Source organism: Chinchilla lanigera, unplaced genomic scaffold (assembly GCF_000276665.1).
Source record: "Chinchilla lanigera isolate Chin_1 unplaced genomic scaffold, ChiLan1.0 scaffold00106, whole genome shotgun sequence".
Classification (NCBI taxonomy): domain Eukaryota; kingdom Metazoa; phylum Chordata; class Mammalia; order Rodentia; family Chinchillidae; genus Chinchilla; species Chinchilla lanigera.
In genome coordinates, this window is record NW_004955507.1 from 5,861,610 (window position 1) to 5,881,234 (window position 19,625).

General features: G+C 41.1%; 1 protein-coding gene across 1 annotated transcript in view; it reads right to left on the minus strand.

Moving 5' to 3' along the window:
• Positions 1-15,363, minus strand: part of Dnmbp (dynamin binding protein) — a gene marked incomplete at its 5' end in the record, with an annotated part of 75,623 nt that extends 60,260 nt beyond the window's left edge. Inside the window, 3 exon segments of the mRNA XM_013506228.1 lie at positions 2,079-4,085; positions 13,131-13,253; positions 15,209-15,363. Of these exon segments, the coding sequence (XP_013361682.1) occupies positions 2,079-4,085; positions 13,131-13,253; positions 15,209-15,353 (2,275 nt within the window).
• Between the last annotated feature and the right edge of the window lie 4,262 nt (positions 15,364-19,625).

Below are 19,625 nucleotides of genomic sequence, written 5' to 3' on the forward strand. Positions count from 1 at the left end.
GTACTCAGACTGATGAATTTCCTCCTGTTGAAGAACTGTTTATATTGTTGGATAAATCTTTTATGAATACAGAAAAAGAATATCTTAAGAGGCATAGTCTGTGATTACAGGGATAAGGAATTTTATCATATTAGTAGTAGATATAAATAATAATAAATAATCACATAACATTAACATTCCCAATGATATATTTGGTAGATTCAAATTTTTAAATATCTTTCTGATTGAGACTCCACCTACCTACCAGTATCTCTTTCATAGTATTAAACTTTTAGCAATTAAAAACGTATGATAGGGGCTGGGGATATAGCTCAGTGGCGTGGTGCCTGCCTGGCAAGTGTGAAGTCCTGAGTTCAATTCCTGGTACCAAAAAAAAGTATGATAATAAAAATACTTATTGAATTGTTAAATTAGTCCTGAGAAACAAGGTCGGGTGAAGAAGAATAGCAAGTAGTGCCTAGTCCATTAATCTACATATCTGTTTAAAGAGTCTGCACCGCAGACATATGACTTCAGTGAAACACTATTCATTCTAAAAGAGTGTCATTACTGAGAACCCCCTGCTACCTGGAATTTAAGAGGCCTTAGTTTTCCCACCTGTATACGTAACACACAGATGGCAGCATAAGTGTATCTACAAACGTTTCAGTGTGGAAATTGGAAGAGAACACTGGGGCTTGCTATGGCTTCGGGGACACAGCTCCCAACCAAGGCTCCCACAGAAGCCCTTTTCAGGCACTCTAAAGCTGTCAAGACAAGAGCTCAGCTACGGTGTCACATGAATACATTTTTGAGGGTATGTCTAAGCACCTGTTCTGGCGCTCAAGGTCAAATGTTGCTGCAGTTCCTGTACAGCACACGTGACCCAGGAGTCCAGCTGTTCCCTAATTCATCACATTAAACTTGTCCCAGGACCCCTCCTGGGGCGACACCTCTGAGTCTAGAGTTCTACTGGAACCGTGCTCCTTTCCTGGGCATATCTGGTTTCTTTCCTTTCTCCAACACCAGCTGCTTTCCCTCTTTCACAGAACTGCTTGACTTTTGGCCTTCCAATACTACTACTTATGGTTGGAATTTAAAAACTATACTCTCCTCATTCTCTCTTAGAGACCCAAGGTAGAGGGGGAGGTAGGTGCCCAGCCTGCCATCTTAACCTGGGCTCTCTGTACCTGGTACACTTATCACTGGGGTACATACCATGGTTCTGCTTTTACTTCTTATTGGTATCCTGCAATGTCTAGATCCCTAGGTTACTTTTTATCATTTACCTGCCTGATAACATGTAGGTTGAGGTCTCTGGTACATAGGCCAAAAGTGACATGCAGTCATGTTACCCTGGGCCCTTTGACCAGCTGCTGTTGGTTCCCCCTCTGACTCTTCCGACTTTATAAATTATTTCTCCTGTGAGTCTGACAAATACGAAGTCTCCAAGACTGGCCACAGAATATGAATTGGTGGGAAGCAGTAAACTACTATTAGTAAAAAATGTAGGTTTAAATGCCATCTCCCTTGGCAAAATAATCTCTGGAAGTCCTAGCTTTCTTCTCTGTAAAGCAGCCATAGGTACTAGCCCATACTTTCAAGGGGGCTGTGAAGACTCTTTGTGTGAGCAAATGGTGGCAAATGCTTCCCAGCAAGCAAAGAAAGGTTAGCTGTTACTGTTACTGAAATCTAGTCCCTGGACCACGAAGACACAAGTTGTAGTTTTCTCAGGAGTCTTAGCCTAGAAGTCTTTAAGTTCTTGGTAAAGTGTGGTTAAGAAAAGTTACATTTAGGGAGTTCCTATTCCACACTGTGGATGTCACAGCAGGAGAGGAGGAACACACGTCATTGGGAACTTGTCTCCAAGGCTCAACCTTCTTTATCTGAGCAGCAAACCAAGTGAAGAGGATACAGTATTCAAAGGACATAGCAAGAAGGAACAAAAATATAGTGACAGAAATAAGAAACTGGGTAATGAAAATGAAAAGCACCTCTGTTGATCAAATGGTAGCAACCCCTAACACACACAGGCAGACATTTACTATCATACCTTGACCGCAGGTATCAAAAATCAAGGATACTTGCTTATCACTTACCTCTTAGTTGCTGGAGTCCCAAGTTCAAACTTTCAATGTTACTCTCACAGTCCTCCAGATTCTCAAGGGTCTCTGCCCTTACAGATTCATCTTGCTTCTCCTCCAGCATCAGGCTCAGCTTTTCTTGAGCTCTGGTGTACATATCCAGATCCTGCTCCATTTCCTGAATCCTCACCAGGACTAAGGGGCAGGGCGAGGTCTGACCCAGGCTCTGCTCCTCATGCTCAGGGCCCTCCTCTTCTAGAGGCTTGAAGCTAGGACGGCGACAGGAGGATGGATTGGGGGAGGCTGCACTTGTTCTCTGCTGTGCAGAAGGAGGCAGGGGAGCGGGGCGAGAAGGCCGCACAGGCAACGGGGGTGCAGGTTTTGGGCTCTGGTCAACCAGCAAGTGGGGTGAAGTAGCTGTGGGAGTACAGGGTCGGGGTGGTGGTGGTCTTAGGGCTTTTTTCCTCTCAGGTAGCTCCTGCGAAGAGACTACTTTTGAAGAACCTCGGACGATATCCTTCTCGGAGTTAAAGTCCATAATTGAAAAGTGGCGTAGAATTTTATCTGGTTCTGTGGCAGACATTGATAGGCTCTTCTCGAATTCTACCAGCTGTTGTGTCAACTTGGAATCCAGGTCAATGCTGCCATCTCCATGTGAAAGTACTGTTACTGCCACACTAGGCCCCTTGCCCTGTGGACCAGGTTTGCTTTCTGATCTCTCTGATGTGGAGCAGAAGCTAGAGGTGTTTTCTTTGGATATGTAGTGCTTCTTAGCACACTCTGCCATGCCCTGGGATTCAGGGCTCAACTGACTAGGCTGAGTTACCCTTGAGGCTATGAAAGAGGAGCCCCTGTGAATGGAGGCCTGTAGCTTCTTCAGGGAGCCCCGCTGGGCATACGTCCCTCTGGGAGGTAGGGTAGAGTAGTCTCTAGTCCTGGCTTCTACAAGAGGAAGGTCAGAGAACTGTTCTAACCTTTGATGGCTCCCTCCTGCTGTAGAATAATACTGGTTTTTCTGCAATTTGGGATGAAGAGGTACCTGAGGTTGGGAAGAAACACCATTGACTGCCTCCAAATGATCGGTCATGTCAGAGGCTTTAGTAAGAGGCTTTGCGAGCTTTGCACCAGGGCTTGCAGGGAGCCCGCCTGAGGTAATTTCATCTTGACTGGAGTTCTCATTTGTATCATATTCAGGAGTCAGGTGATTTAGGGGAGAAGCGGAGGTCTCAGGAAGAACAGAGCTGCTCCTCTCTTCTTTGTACTCACGACAGGCATGTCCTGGTTCCTCCACTGCTAAGGAGTTCTCCACAGCATCCCAAGAACCTTCTGGGGGTTTGGTAGGGCTGCCTTCCTGGGACAGAGCAATGGCCTCTTCTGTGCTAGCGTTAGGAAATAACTTTACAAAGCGGTGAGGAAAGATGCCTGTTCTGCCCTTTAGGCATCCTTCTAGCCAGCCATCTTCCAAGGTTGCCAGAATTTGAATTTTATCCCCTACTTCAAAATCCAATTCATTCGGCTCCAGAGCTTGGAATCTATAGAGGGCAATTCCATAGGCCCCCGGCTGCTCACCCTCCTCCTCTGGTCCCTTCTCTTCTTCTAAAGGGATATCCATTTCACCATTACCAACGCAGTCATCTTGATTTCCGGAAGTTACTGATTCATCCACAGTCCTCAGGGGCCCCAAAAGCTCTACAAAACCTTCTGGGAAAATGCCTCTTCGACCTTCTAACTCCCCTTCAAACCAGCCTGGCTCAGGAACTCCAATAATGGTAATCACATCTCCTTCCCTGAAGTCCAACTCCTCATCCAGCTGAGCAGAAAGCCCCATGAGGGCTCGCGCTTGTCCCATGGAGTACTCGGGAATCTGAAGCAGTGCACTATGTGAGTGCCACTGCCGGCTTTGGGAGGAGAGGCAGAGTTCTCGAACACATGAGGATGGGAAGAAGCCCCGGGACCCCCAGCAGCTGCGGCCCTGCAGCCAGCCTGCAGTGGGAGCATCATCACTGAGAATCACCAGGTCACCTGAAGGAAGAAAAACGAAGACAATAACCTCAGTCATCAACCCAGCAGCATGTGACCAGTGGTGTGATTTACCATTTTAAACACCTGTCAATTCAAGGAAATACATACCTAGGGTGTTAAGACCATGAAGCTGATAATTTAATGAATTGGAAAATGTTATCAACCTGTGGTTTATTGCTTCTTGGCCTTTTGACTAAGATAATGTGTAAACCTGTAGTTTTCAAAGTGTGACCCATGGAACCCTGGGGTTCCTGAGATCCCTTCAGAGGATCTGAGAGGTCAAAACAATTTTTATAACACTTTACAGTTTTCACACATTCACAATGATTATGTAAAAGCAGTATGGGGTAAAACTGCTGCCAATGTGTAAACCAAGGCAGTGACAACGAATTACCCAAATGGTCATGTCAACAAGTGTAAAAAAAGGAAGCCAGCTTTAGTTAAGAATGTCCTTGATGCAGCAATGAAAATTATCTGTTGTATTAAATCTCAACTCTTGAGGACACTGCCTTTGTAATATTCTGTGTAACAACATGGGAATTACACATGAAGCATTTTCACGGTTGTCTTGAGGGAAAGCACTTGAGCAGCTGAGTTATATACTTGAACTGACTGCTTCCCTTTTTTTTTTTGATGAACACTGTTTTATGTGAATACATGACTGACTGACAGCTATGGTTTTTCAGGCTTGGACAGCTGACAGACATTTTCTCCACAACTAAAGAAGTGAATCTGTAAGTTTAAGGAAAACAAGCAATAGTATTTGTTGCCAATGATAAAATTCTAACTTCCAAGCTAACATCAGTTTTGGAGAATTTCTATCTATCATCATGAGCTTGACTGTTTTAACCACACTTTAAGATTTTTCTAATGAGATCACTAGAGATATTAAGAAACTTACTTTTTGATGCCAAATAATAAAATGGTCAACATTTGGAAAATCTGAATGACTCATTGAACCAATATTTTCCAAATGACCAGTGAATGTTATAAAATCATTCCCAAATAAAAGACTCATTACAAAATCCAGATTAATGGACTTTAGTGTAACAGTATGAAAATTTACTGATACAGTTTCAGATCCCACACTGCAATTAACCCTTAAGAAACTACTTGGATTTTGACGCAGTATCAAAGAGAATATTCACAATGAATATTAAAATACTCCACCTGGTTCCCATTACATATCTGTGAGAAGATGGATTTTTAAAATATATTTCAACATGAACAACATATTGTAATAGATTGAACACAGATACAAAAATGAAAATCCAGCTTTCTTCTATTAAGCCAAACACTGAAAAGATTTACAAAAATGTAAACCAATGTCACCCTCACTAAATGTTTTTTGTTTGAACAGTAAGTTATTTTTTATAAAAATATGTTGTTTATGTTAATATATGAATTTTTTTATATTCATGTTAATATGTCATGGGTTTTTGGGGGAATTGATAAACAGTTTTTTAAAAACTTCCCAGGTTTTGTTTCTTTGTTTTGAGACAGGGTCTTGCAATGTACTTCAGTGTGGCCTTAAAATCATAATACAGCCCTGGCTGGCCTCAAACCAGTGACAATCCTTCTGCTTCCCCCTGCCAAGTGCTGGGATTAAAGGAGTGTATCCCAGATTAAATTCCCAGTTTTAAGAGATGATATTAGAAATATCAATAGATACAGTATACAGAAGCAAAAGTTCTCCTTGGGGTCTCAGTATCTTTTAGGAGTACACGGGGATTATAAAACCCAAAAGTGTAATAAATGCTACTATAAACAATATTATAGTCCAGGTCGCTGGGTCAAATTTAACCCCTTTGGATGTGGTTCACTCTGGGTCTAACTTCTCACACTAAATTTTATTCATTATCAAATATGGAAAACTTAAGAAATCTTCAGAAATGGGTTCTTTCTTGGAGGTACAGGGTATGAGGAATAAACTCTTCATTTATTTTCTCCAGGTACCTTCAAAAACTATCCCTGTCTGGAAAATACATTATAATGAGATTGTAAAAGAAAGTTCCAGTATCACTTTTGTTTTGGAAAAAAAAACATATTTCAGGTTATCTTGGAAAAACATAACATAAAAAAGCTGAGGTAAATGATGATAGCACAGTGGTTATTTCTGGCAAAAAGAAACTAAAATTTAATCTTAAAGAATTTATCCTACTTTAAAAAACATTAATCTAGCTTTATAATCATTTGCTCTATAAAAAATAATTCTTTATTATCTAATTATAATCTATTCATTTTGTGGATGATCAATTTTAATCCTTTTTTGTTTGTTTGTTTCTTAAAGACAAGATCTCATTATGTAGTCTTGAGACAGGATTGCACTATGTGGCCCAAGCTGGCTTTGAACTCACAGAAATCCTCTTGCCTCAGCCTTCCAAGTGCCTGGCCTATCAATTTCAATCTTTTCTTTTGTTTGTTTTTTTGAGACACTTTTCCTATGTTGTTCATGTTGGTTTTGAACTCACTATGTAACCTAGGATTGCCTCAGGTGATCCTCCTGCCTCAGTCTCCCGAGTGCTGGGATTATAAGCACGTGCCCCCATGCCTGGCTCAATTTTAATCTTATTTTAACATTCCTCTCACTTGGCAGGCAAGATATGAAAAATGGATGTAAAGGTAAGATGGTAATTTTAAGATAAGATCTGTGTGGCAAAGCCTGTAGCAAAACCATGTCTTTATACAATCAAGTACATCGAAAAAAATGGATTATCATTTATGTTGTTGATTTTTATATGACCCGGATTTTTGAAAATATTAAATTCATCCTATCTCCCCAAATGGACTACAGGTTCCATATTGGCAGGACTCACTTCTCTTCTGTATTTCAGGGATCTGATGTAATGCCACTTGCACAGCAATCAGTGTCCATCTGCTAATTATTATTCTTCAAACCCAACTCCCAACCAAATTCATTATATTCTTCCCTAAAACTGGCTCTTACTAACTTCCTTTTCCCTCTGCTTCCTTTTTGCAATATATTTCTTCCATCAACTAGTTGCTTTTTTTAATATGCTCACCCAGTTCCTACTGTCCTACCCTTTTAAATCTTGCCCCAAACATTATTTCTTCCAGTCCACCAAATGATTCATGCCAATGAACTGTACATATACTGATTTTATAAAATCCTTCCTTTGCTCAAACTTTTGCTGCAAGACCTTTATGAAAAGCCAACTGCCCACCACCCTAATATGCCTATTCAAATTACCCAAAATAAATTACAAAAAAATAAGTCTGCTCCGGACAAACTCTGAAGAGCTTTACTTGTGAAGATACCAAAAGGCTAAGCTTTTGTTTTCACCTTAACGCAAGGCTGTGTTCTCGATCATGCAGTCATAACATCTCTCCTCCTCAGCATCTCCCATGACCTTACCTACGCTATGAGACCCTTGTCCACACACGGATACTTTCGTTGTTCTCCATACAAAGCCACATCATTATAAACTCTCAACCTTTATTTATGCTATATTCTTTTCATCTGAATTTTTCTCTTTTTTTGTCTTTTTGAGACAGGGTCTCACTACGCAGTTCAGGCTGGTCTTGAGTTCACTTTGTAGCCCAGGCTGGTCTCAAACTTGCAATGATTCTCCTGCCTCAGCCTCCCGAGTCTTGGGTTTACAGACATATACCACCATGCCTGGCTTCATCTAAAATCTTAATGTGCTTCTCTAAAATCCTTAGAAGTTCACATTCATTTTGGCTATATGTAGCCTATGAAAAATATTATCACTTCTATCACTAACTCTGGCACATGTACTTTTACGTACTACATAGCACCTGATGTGAGGTTTTGGACTTTATGGAAGATACCAATGTTTTCACTGACTTGTTATTGTTTTGCTTAGCTGTCCAAAAAACAGGGTCATGGTACTATATTTCTATATTCCTTTAATCGATGACTCAATGCTGGTCACAGCTTTGAGTCCTGACAATTACAAGTGATTTGTTTTCCCCTCCAGAGCCCACAGCCTGCCAACAGAGCCACAGCGGGAACTTGATGATACAACTCTCTTCAGACACAATGGGCCTCTTAGTGAATAGGAAAATAAAAGCGTGCCATAATTCCCACTCAGCTGGTTTTGAAATGAACTGGCTTTCTTAAAGCAGAGGAATTACAGAATTTTCTTTGTGTGGTCAGATCTCCATGAACTCATTTAAATGGGTCTTGTTTTCCTGTCTATTTTCAGCTGAGTGACTGCTTTGATACCTGGCAGACCGTCAATCTGTTGGTTATTTCTACATAATAAAAATGAATTTTTTTTTTTAAATCACAATTTAGACACCAGAAGGCACTTTAGCTCAGTGCCTTCCTTTTACAGCCCTGACAGTTCCTGAGCTTTTGCAAGCACCTCTCATTTTCACCAGACATGCAAGCCACTGCCATGGAATCCTAGGTGATTCCTTAGGAATGGAGGCTACCTAGTGGTCATTTTTAGACTGCAGAACACCAATATGAGGAATTCCAGGAATAGGGTGACCAGATTTGAGAAAAGAAATATAGAAGTGTGATGCGTCTTAGGCTCAGCTTGAATCTTCGGCTGATGCACAGTTAATCCCAGCCACACTGCTTGGAACAGGAAATAGATTAAAAATAAAACAGTAAGAACAAGTGCATGTCTCCACAGACTCTGATATAAGATCAGAAGAATTAGGTTCCTCGCTGACTCCACCGATGGCTCTAAATGCCCAGGGAACAGAATGCTTCATAAGGCCTGACCACGTATTTTACAAAGCTTCCATGTAAGCTGTATCAGAATGGTGATCTGAGCCATGTGTGGTGGCACACACCTATACTCCCAGCACTAGGAAGACTGAGGCAGGAGGACTGCCACAAATTGAGGCCCACTTGGGCTACACAGTGAGTTCAAACCCAGCTTGACTAATGTAGCAAGACCCTGTCTCAAAAAAACAAAAACAAACATACAAACAAAAGCAGAACTGTGATCTTGATATCTCATACTCATTCGTTACAAATTGTTGACATGTGTGCTTTTTCTCTGTGTGTGTGTGTGGTGCTGGGGATGTGCTTTGATGGATAAACACCATCCATTAAGTTATTTATAAATAAGGGGTTTTTTTGGCCTTTCATTTGATAGAGAAAGTAGTCTAGAAACATGAGGTTATAAGCATTCTGAGATGTGTGAGGAAACAAGTAGCGATATTCTACCAATCCCCATAAAACATGTATTTTTTTCTCTTCTCTTTATCTTTGTTTTGTCTTTTCCTTCTTAAACCCTATTCTTTATTTGTCCTCCCCCCCTTCTATTAGGTGGTACTGGAGATTCAACCCAGGGCCTTTGCACTGAGCTACATCTCTAGCCTTTTTGAGACAGAGTCTTGCTAAGTCACTAAACTGTCCAAGCTGGGCTCAAACTCACAATCCTCCTGCCTCAGCCTCCTGCCGTGCTTGGATTACAGGCGTATACCACCATGCTCTCTATTTTTTAGTACAATCAGAGACCCTAGCCACCTGCAGTAACCCTTCTTCTAAGAGACAGTCTTGTTTCTGAGTTTAAATTTAACTCAAAATGCAAAAATCAGAACAGTTGGGCAGTTTCAGAAAAAGGAGGAAGGGAGACACCTGCTGGAAGAACCACTAGTGATTGCAGTTGCAGGTAGAGCCTTCCTGGACAGTGTACAAACAGGTAGAGCTTCACGGGAACACCCAGCACAAGGCCGCAAAGCACATCAGGGAACCTCAGGAACCCAGTGTAAGTCTAAAAAAACTAACTAACATTTTTTGAGCGCTTCCCTTTGCAGGTGCAGTACAACCTCCTTTAATCCTTACAACTACACTGAGGTGGTTATTACCCCCATTTTTTTAGATAAGGAAACTAACACTGAGAGACTTAAGTTAGCCATAGCTGTTAAGTGCTGGAGTTGGATTTAAACCTATGCATCACAATTCTTATCCCCGAAACTATATTACCTGTTCTCAGTATATACACAGACGCATACATAAATTATAAATATTCGTGTACAATTTTTTCTTTTATTAATCCTAATGATATTCCTTAAAGGTAAGTAACAACTGAGAAGTCAGCGTTGTAAAACACAATAAATCTGAAACAGTATCCCACATACTATTCAGCTTTCCAAATCTCCTGACATCCATCAATCAGGCTTTTGGCTGGCGGAGAAGCTACATACACTGCTACACTGACAGCTACAAAGGACAGACAAAGAAAGCGCAGGAGTCAGGACTAATAGTACTAGTGGGTAAGGATAAAGGAATTAGAAATGCTGATCTAATGGAAAAAATAATTTTCAGTCTAGGAAGTAAAAGGGCCATTCCAAACACGAGGCTTGAAAATCAGGAAGCCTAGACTTGAGTCTGATAAACTATATGTGGTGTAAAACAACACTTTCATTTTGTAGAGGTTTGTTTCCAAATAGCAAAATGAGTATCTATTGATGTGACCTGTCATGTATAGGAAACAAGAGAAATTAAAATCATCGCATTGTTTCAAGCAAAGCTTTCTAGAAAAAGACTAACAGTGCAGGTGTGTCTAACCTCCCCACCCACAAAAGCTGGTGTTTTCCAATTGGAAGACGTGTGGAGCTAAGAGTCAGGAAGGCCTGGGAGGAAACATTTGAGTGGGCCAGGGTGTTTACTGGTAGCATGTATCACAGAGAAGAGAACAAGATAAAAGCACAAATAGTTCACTAATCTCTTCCTATTCTCTCTTTCCCTTGGTATTCACTTCCTTTGGACTCCACTTACAACTTTTTTTTGTAATAGGGATCGGACCAGGGTATTCCTATATTCCCAGCCATTTTTTAAAATTTTGAAACAGGGTATCATTGAGTCACTAAGTTGCCCAGGTGAGGGTCAAACCTATGATCCTCCTGTCTCAGCCTCCCAGAGTGCCGGGGTTATAGGTGTGTGCTACCATGCCCACCTTCTACTTACAATTTTAAGCTTATTAGGCTTAACTGGTTAATAAGTAGTCAAGATAAGATTTACAGATTCCAGGACCCACCTGACCTGGGGTTGGTCTTGTGAAAAGGTCAGTGCCAGAGTCTTCTGGACAATCTCTTGAACAGCCCTAGTCTGAGGTGCCTTTTGACTTCAAAGGCAGTTCAGAGCACCCAGTGCAGGCTTCAAGAGAAATATCTCTCTTGTTTCCAGTGCCTAACACTTGACTAAACAAGACTTAATTATGTTTTTTGGTTTTTTTTTTTTTTGGTTTTTCTCCGGTACCGGGAACCGAACTCACAACCTTGCGCTTGCCAGGCAGACGCTTTGCCGCTGAGCTAAATCCCCAGCCCCCAAGACTTAATTACGAAGCGAAAAAGCTAATGCCTGAAGCCACTCTCAAATTCTTCATGATACTGTTCACATATTGTCCGTTTCTACACAGTGCAATCTTCCAGCAGTATTTATACAAGGCACCAGGTATAGGAAAAGAAAAGTCCATGCTGTCCACATTCCAGGCGCAGCTCAAATGGAAGCCGCTGTGCTCTGCCCTTCTCCATTTTACTTGGGGCTAGCACGAGGCGCTGAGAGCTATGAGGAAGGATGAAGCTCTGCTGATATCTCAGTTTACGTCTGCCAGCCTTCCCAGTGCTGATTAGCCAGGAAGTCTCCAGAACAGAGCAGAGGCTGAGCAGAGAGTGAAGGGTATGAAACTCTCCAAACAGATTTTGAGGATAAATGTCAAAATCCAATATTCCTTGCTTTTACTGACTAGGAGATAAAGAAATTTGCTACGTTTTCCAGCATGTGTACATGTACACAGTTTAAGAAATTAAGTTAATCCTTTAGGCTTTCCCTAATTAGGCTAACCTTAATTAGTGATTCCCTAATGACACAAATAACTAATAAAGTCTATCTTTTTTTTTTTTTTTTGAGACAGGATCTTGCTATGTAATTCAAGCTGGCCTTGAAGTCGCTCTGTAGTCCATACAGGGCACGAGCTCATAGCAATTCTTCTGCTTCAGCCTCCCAAGTGAAAATTCTACCATTTTTTTATGACTGAATCATCACAAAATTCGATGGATTATAAGCCTCATCGGATGGGACTCTGTTGGTTTCTGTGTTTATGCAGAAATGTGAGGACTTAACCAAATACATTTGTTGAAATGGTATATGGTTTGTATTTGCGGGGGAGGGTCATAGATATATTAAGAGTACAAGAAGCTAAAGCAGGAGGATCATTGTGAGCTTGAGGCCAGCCTGGGCTACATAAGCTAGTTTAAGACCAGCCTGCACTACACAGTGAGACTCTGTCTCAAAACAAAACAAAACAAAAAAAGTGTGAGAAGTGAAAAATACTTAGAATTTCACTGAGCTATGGCTGAGACTATCCATTTTAAACCATTTCATTTTAAACTGATTCTGATGAGAATTTTCATAACATTATCTAATACTAAAGTAGTAAAGTGGAGCTGTTTTGTATATCTATTAATTAGTATATCAAAATTATTACTTTACTATTATACATTAATCATGTTTTTTAGCAGAGCCAAATTAGTTTTTATGTGAAACATAAATAAATATAAAATGTGGCTATCGCATTGGGGACATGGAAAGATAATACGTGACTTAGAATAAATTGATATGAGCTCATATCCTGAGGCCAAAACTTCTCACCTGCAGCTAATAGCCTTTGAGCCACACAATTTATTTATCATTATTATTATTATTAATATGGTTTTGCTTTTGTTTTTTTGAGATGGGGTCTTTTTACATAGTTCATGCTGGCCTCGAACTCACTGTGCTCCTCATGTCTCAACTTCCTGAGTGCTGGGATTACAGCCGTGTGCCACCACACCCAGCCTAAATTATAACATTTTTAATAAAATATAGTTGATAATACCTACTTTGGTATCTTGCAGCTCTCTGCTGAAGATCACATGAGAATGTATTTGTAAGAAAATACTGTGGAAATTATAAAATGTTACTAAAATATACTGTCCCCACTCTCCTGGTGTTGCTAAGGACTTTGCAGATGTTAGCTACTGGGAAAAGGACCTACTTGCCAGAATAGGCAGACTTACCACCGCCACCTTCAGTCCACTCTCTGAGGATGAGCTTACCTCGATGGAGCGGAAGACTGCTTAGTTCTTGGGATGTAAATTCAGAGATGCACACGAACAGTCTTTCTCCCTCTTTTAGACTGGGAATGGTCACAACTTCCACAAAACTGCTGGGGAACTGTCCTGAGGAGAGGGAAACCAACATACTGAATGCTGGCATTCAATGCTGAATGTTAAAATTTCTTTTTCTGTGTACAAAGACAAAACCTTTTTTCTGAGTTTATTTATGGACCATGAATAAAAAATTCACTGAGGGCTCTATTGTAGAAGAAGAGCAGTGCACAAAATCAGTTGCATCCAGAAGACAGAGAATGTGATTCAAAAAACATGTATTGGAGCCACACTATCAAGGCATAGTGCAGAGGGAAACAAGAGGCTGGCATCCGGGTCTTTCAAAATCTGAAACTCTGATTTAGTTCAGGCACAAACAGTAATTCAATCCTGAAATCCTACGTCACAACATAGGTGCACAAATAAGTTTAAAGACAGTAGATAACTGGTCAGGAAGAAGAAGAAAAAATTGTGTAAGAAAGTATTCCAGTTAGAATATGCCCAGGGTTTTAATAGGTGTGTATAGAGAGACAGAGACTGTTAGTTAGGAAACTAAGAAAGTCTGATTCTATCTTCTCCATGTCTCTTGAATCTGTGTACTAATTCCCAGAGACGTGGTACCACGCTGATCTGAGTATTCGCCTCCTATCTGGATGACTGCGATAATCTCTAACTTACTCCCTTGCCTTCAGCTTTTCCCCTCCGTAGTATTCTTCCGCCTGTAGCAGTGAGCTTCCCAAGTGTAAATCTGACCATGCTTAAAGCACTCCCCCAGGTTCCCGCCTCCTGGCACACTCGGCTTCCACAGGCAGCTCTGTTTTCCTCTTCAGTCCCACCTGCCCCTCAGCTATCCATGTTTTGTGCCTAAGCAGCTTTCCTCAGTCCCTCTGTGTTGCCAACCCATTTAGGGTTTCTAAATAAGTAACGCTCTCTGCCTTGCTAACTTCTACTCAGCAGTGAAGTCTCAGCAGGCTTCCACTGGGAAATAATCTATCACCCAAATATGGGTTAAGTGTCCCCAGGGTCTGCTCTCAGACTGTGTCTCACTGTCCATCCAGACCACACATATGAGAAGGATTGGATTAACACAGGTGCATAGTATGTAAAGAAAATGTCTGCCCTTCCCTACAGTAGTTAAGAAGTCTATGTTAGGGGCTGGGGATTTAGCTCAGCGGCAAAGCGCCTGCCTGGCAAGCGCAAGGTCATGAGTTCAGTTCCTGGTACCGGAGAAAAACCAAAAAAAAAAAAAAAAAAAAAGAAGTCTATGTTAATGTATATGTTATTTTATGTTTTCTGGTTTTTTGGAGACAGGGTCTCACTAGGTAGCCCAGGCTGGCTTTGAACTCACTATGTAGCCCATGTTGCCCTCGAATTCATGGTGATCCTCCTGCATCAACTTCCACAGTGCTGAGATTACAGGCATGAGCCACCATGCCCTATATGAATGTATGTTTTTTAAAAAGAAAGGTAACTAAAATCATGGAATGTGGGACAGGGCTTCTAGAGTAGAGGGCAACTGTAATCAATTTGGGTCAAAAGAGATCTAGAAAGGAGTGAAAAGGAGGAATCAGGGTCCCTTGAAAAGAATGAAAGACAAAATAGGAATTGTCACAAGAACATATCCAGAGTAGTAAGATAATGAGCACCTTACATTTCATCACCCAGAAGCAAGCCTGGTTGTGAAAGGAATAGTAAACAACAAGGGTTCTGAAGAGAGAGAGAATGTGCATCTTAGATAACTGCGCTGAAGTCAAAGGATCACAAGCTGGCCAGGGCAAGGGAATAACAGCTGCACAAAACCAGGCTGGGGACAGCTGGTATCTAACATTCAGCCTCCTAATCGAGGAGGAGTGATGGACTGATAATAAAAACTACCTCCTCACAGGTACAGACCACAATATACATACAGAAGGAAAACATAAAAGGATTCTGAAGTTCTTGACATGGGTCCTCACACCTTTTTAGTGTGGAAAGAAGAGATGGGCTGCGTGGTTCATTGTGTATAAGAGAAATTATGAGCCTCTTACCTGTAACATCCTCCTTCTTTCCTAGAAGCCAAAATTCATCTACCACTGCCAACACCTCAATGACATCACCCACAAAGAGCGGCAGTTCTTCTGATACACTAGGGCAGAAGTCAAAGATCGCTCGAACCACTGAGCCAGGCTCCATGGTTCACCACCTAGAAAGACAGATGAAAAGGTGAAAGCATCAATATTTAAGACATAACAAATCTATTTCTTGAGAGTGATAAGCTTAATATATAAAGATATTTAAAATGAAGTCAAAGCTATGCTAGCCGTGGTGATGCACACCTGTAATCTCAGCACTTGGGAGGCTGAGGCAGAAGGATCACTGTGAATTTAAGGCCAACCTGAACTACATAGTGAGACTCTGTCTCAAAAAAAAAAAAGCTAAGCAAATTTGTGCTTTATATTTTTTTAAAAATCAAAGTACTTTTTATTTCTTTAAAATATTAATTTCTTCACATATCTTCATTTGATTTTCAAAGTGTTTCAGAAGTTGAAAACAAAGCCAAACCATGACCTATACCTCTGAGTGACAAAAAAAATCCAAGTCTGTAAACGTAGGCTTCCCAGAATGCCTGAAGAGGGCAGTAAGGAAGGAATTTAGATTTTTTAAAAAGTACCAGACAATATCACACTTTTAAAATACACTTTTTTGGGGGGGGAATCGAACTCAGGACCTTGCAATTGCTAGGCAGGCACCTGTGCTGCTGAGCTACATCCCCAACCCAATACAACATTTTAAAATACCATATTATTTCCCCAACTATATCAGGTATTTCCCATAATCGACTTAAAGGTTAGAAAATCAAATTTGTCCGCTTTACAGAACTCCTAGCAGCAGGACCAGGACTCACAACAAGGGCATGTGGCTTCAACCTCCTGAAATGGCACCAACAAAATAAAGTAAAGCAGCCCAAGAAACAGCAACAAGACCGCACCTCGCAGGCCAAGATTCAAAGCGCACTGACAAGGAGCAAGAAGAGCCGTGTGGATGGTGCCCCACACGACAGTTGAGTCCACTATCGAGCATGTGTTTCTGGTATGAAGAACCCCGTGGCCCAACACAGGAGTGGCCTTTTAGTATGTTATGGGCCTGTGCTGCAGTGATGCAGTGCACCCACCACCATGACGCATGTCAGATGAAGACTTCCAAACTGACCAGGCCCAATGTCTATTTTTCTTTATTCATCTCATGTGATGTTTGTGGAGATGAGGATTTTGACATTCATCTCACATAGAACTATAATCACATCAAAAGGCACTAAGTGCCTAATGGCAGAAGAAGATGGCTGTAGATCGAACATGGATGTGGAGCCAGGTGTGGTGGCGCACACTTATAACCCTTAGCACTCATGAGGCTGAGGCAGGATGAATGCGAGCCTGGGTTACACACTGAGTTCAAGCCCAGTATGAACTATAAAGCAAGATTCTGTCTCATTAAGAAAAAACAAAAAAAAAAAAGTGCAGGGGATATACCTCAGCTGCGCAGTGCCTGCTTGGCGAGTGCAAGGTCCTGAGTTCAATTCCTGGTACCAAAAACAAACAAAAAAAACCACTGACGTGGAAAAATATATTTAGGTATCTAGTAAGTAGTTCAGTATACTAATATGGATTCTCTAGAAGATTTTAATGAATCAAGAAACACAAAAAATACATATAATAAACACAGACATTGCATAATTTGTACTATTAATTAAAAGTAGTCTATTTTTGTACTATTACTAGAATATTTTTTCTGTAATGAGATAGCCTGGGGCCACAGTATAAAGGAGAAGCTCGTAACATTTCCCACATCCTCTGGCCTTTCTTGTCAAAGGTTTTGTTTTCTGTTTGTCTCTGTCTCTGTCTCTTTTTTTCTCTCTGGTGCTAGGGATTAAACCCAGAGCCTCTGAGTTTCTTGGTAAGTGCTCTACCACAGAGCTAAACCCCAGCCCACAGATTTGATTTTTTAGAAATACATAATTATAAGTTCATATCAAGGAGACAGAATAATGGAAATATAAAGCATTAGGCTTTTGCAGTGGGAGAAACCAAAGTTCAAATCCCAGCGACATCACTTATTAGCTATTTGACCCTCAAAATATTATTTATATTCTCTGGGGTTCAGTTTTCTTGTCCTAAGAAATGGAGATAATACTTTTAAAATAATCATCAAGGAGATGAGAAAATGATAAAAATAATCGTAACAACGCCTAGACCAGGTGTGGTGATGCACGCCTGTAATCCCAGTACTTAGGAGGCTGAGGTAGGAGGACTGCTGCAAGTTTGAGGCCAGCCTGGGCTACATAGCAAAACCGTGTTTCAAAAGAAAAAACAAGGTCTAGTATTTACCTTGTTATATGCCATCCTTATTCCATGCCATACTTATTACTTATTATATGCCATCCATTGTTCCATGTCCTTCCCTCATGGAGTCCTTGCAGTGACCCTCCTGTATGTTACTGCCTCCTATTTGGTAGGTAAGGATCAGCTCAGAGCAGTGATATCATTGGTCCAACGTCACATGAGAAGTCAGAGTGCAGTGGGACTACAAGTCTGTCTGTCTCCAAAGCCTTCACCAGTGTATCAGTTAGGTGAAAGCACCTACAGGGACAGAGCTGGTACAGCAGTTGCTCAACAGACACTACCAATTATTACAAATCATTTTCAAAATCAACTAGCAATCCAATTCTGTATCACTGCGCAGCTGAAAATGTGCTATTTTAAGTGTACAAATGGGACTAGAGAACTTCCCTTTTCAACATGTCAAAACTTGGTTAATTCTGACCATGTTTAGAAACAGAACTGCCGCAGCTTCTCCAATAGAAGACACTGAACATGACTGACTCTTTAGTCAACGGACACAAGTTCCTTATTAAGACCATACATTACTGTACTGTGTACCATAACCTTTCACCTTTCTCTCTTGATGTCAGCCTACCCTGATGCAAGTTGCTTATTAAGACCATACATTACTGTACTGTGTACCATAACCTTTCACCTTTCTCTCTTGATGTCAGCCTACCCTGATGCAAGTTGCTTATTAAGACCATACATTATTGGATTGTGTTGTAATAATCCCAGTAGTTGGCCTTTCTCGTTTGATGTCAGCCATCCTAGGCTCACAGTTTATCTCCTCCACCGACTTTCCACACACACTCTCTGGCCTGCTGCAGACAATCGGCTGGGGAGGGCAGGCCACACACCACCAAAGTTATTAAAAGTTTCCAGATAAATAAAAGTAAACAAGCACTAAATGGCACATTGACACTCTTCCATAGTAGTAAAGGACATGTGTTTGTGCCAGTGTTTTTAAACAGTTATTTCTTGTGTTCTGTAAGGATCCTTTCTTATTTTCTGGCTGTACTCCAAGGACTAAACTTGCCAGATGTCAGAGTTCCACATAACAGTGGTGTGTAAGTGTATTTTAGAAAACTAAATATAATATTTTGCAAACCTCTTAGCCATCTATATGTTATTAAAACAACTCCTAAGGCATGGGCTACTGTGGGTATTATTTTCCTTCTTAAAATCTTTTTCTCGGGGGCTGGGGACTTAGCTCAGCGGCAAAAGCACCTGCCTGGCAAGTGCAAGGTCGTGAGTTCGGTTCCCAGTACCGGAGAAAAACAAAACAAAAAAAAAAATCTTTTTCTCAAATTTCACCTCACTGTACATCTCATTGTCTAAAATACCAAGTGAAGAATTAGCATAAACCCCATCGATTACCTAGAGAGCTACCCAGTTATGCTTTAGTTCTTATGATGTGAAAGAGTTAATGCTTCTCCCTGGAGCCTTTTTATCTACCAGAAAGTGACTCAGAAGCACAGAAGAATCTGGCTCAGTAAATACTTTTAATGACTGACCTCTTACTCTCTTGGAATGCGTGCATAATCACAAAGAAACACACACCCTCGCAGGGTATGAAGTCACAGCCTCGATGAATTACATGATTCATGAGTTGGAGCAGAAGGTAGGGCTTGATGTCCCCTATTTTATGTATAACATGATGGATTTCATCTGTTTCCCCATCCTGTGAAAAGCAACTATGATTATTCGTATCAGGGCTGTTCTAGAGCTGGCTGCATGTATTTCAAAATTTAATCATCAGTGGTTCCACCAACTCCAGGTGGAAGTAAAAAAGAACTACAGAGGAAATCACAACACAGATGGGTTTGAGAGAAAGCAGTGGAAATTACTGCCCATATAGCATGATGTCAGGGACATCTGAAAAGTTTGCTATAAAAACAACCCCTTCTTCAGGGACATGAGTGAATCATCCCAACATGGAGAAACCCCTGAGAATACATGCCACACAACAGGTTGCTCTTGCCCCTGCCACTGAGAACCAGAAAGGTCCAGAGTCAGCGGAGGAGCAGTTGCTGAACAAGGACTTGGAGAACATGAGAATACAGACTACGCCCGAAGACTCAGAGAT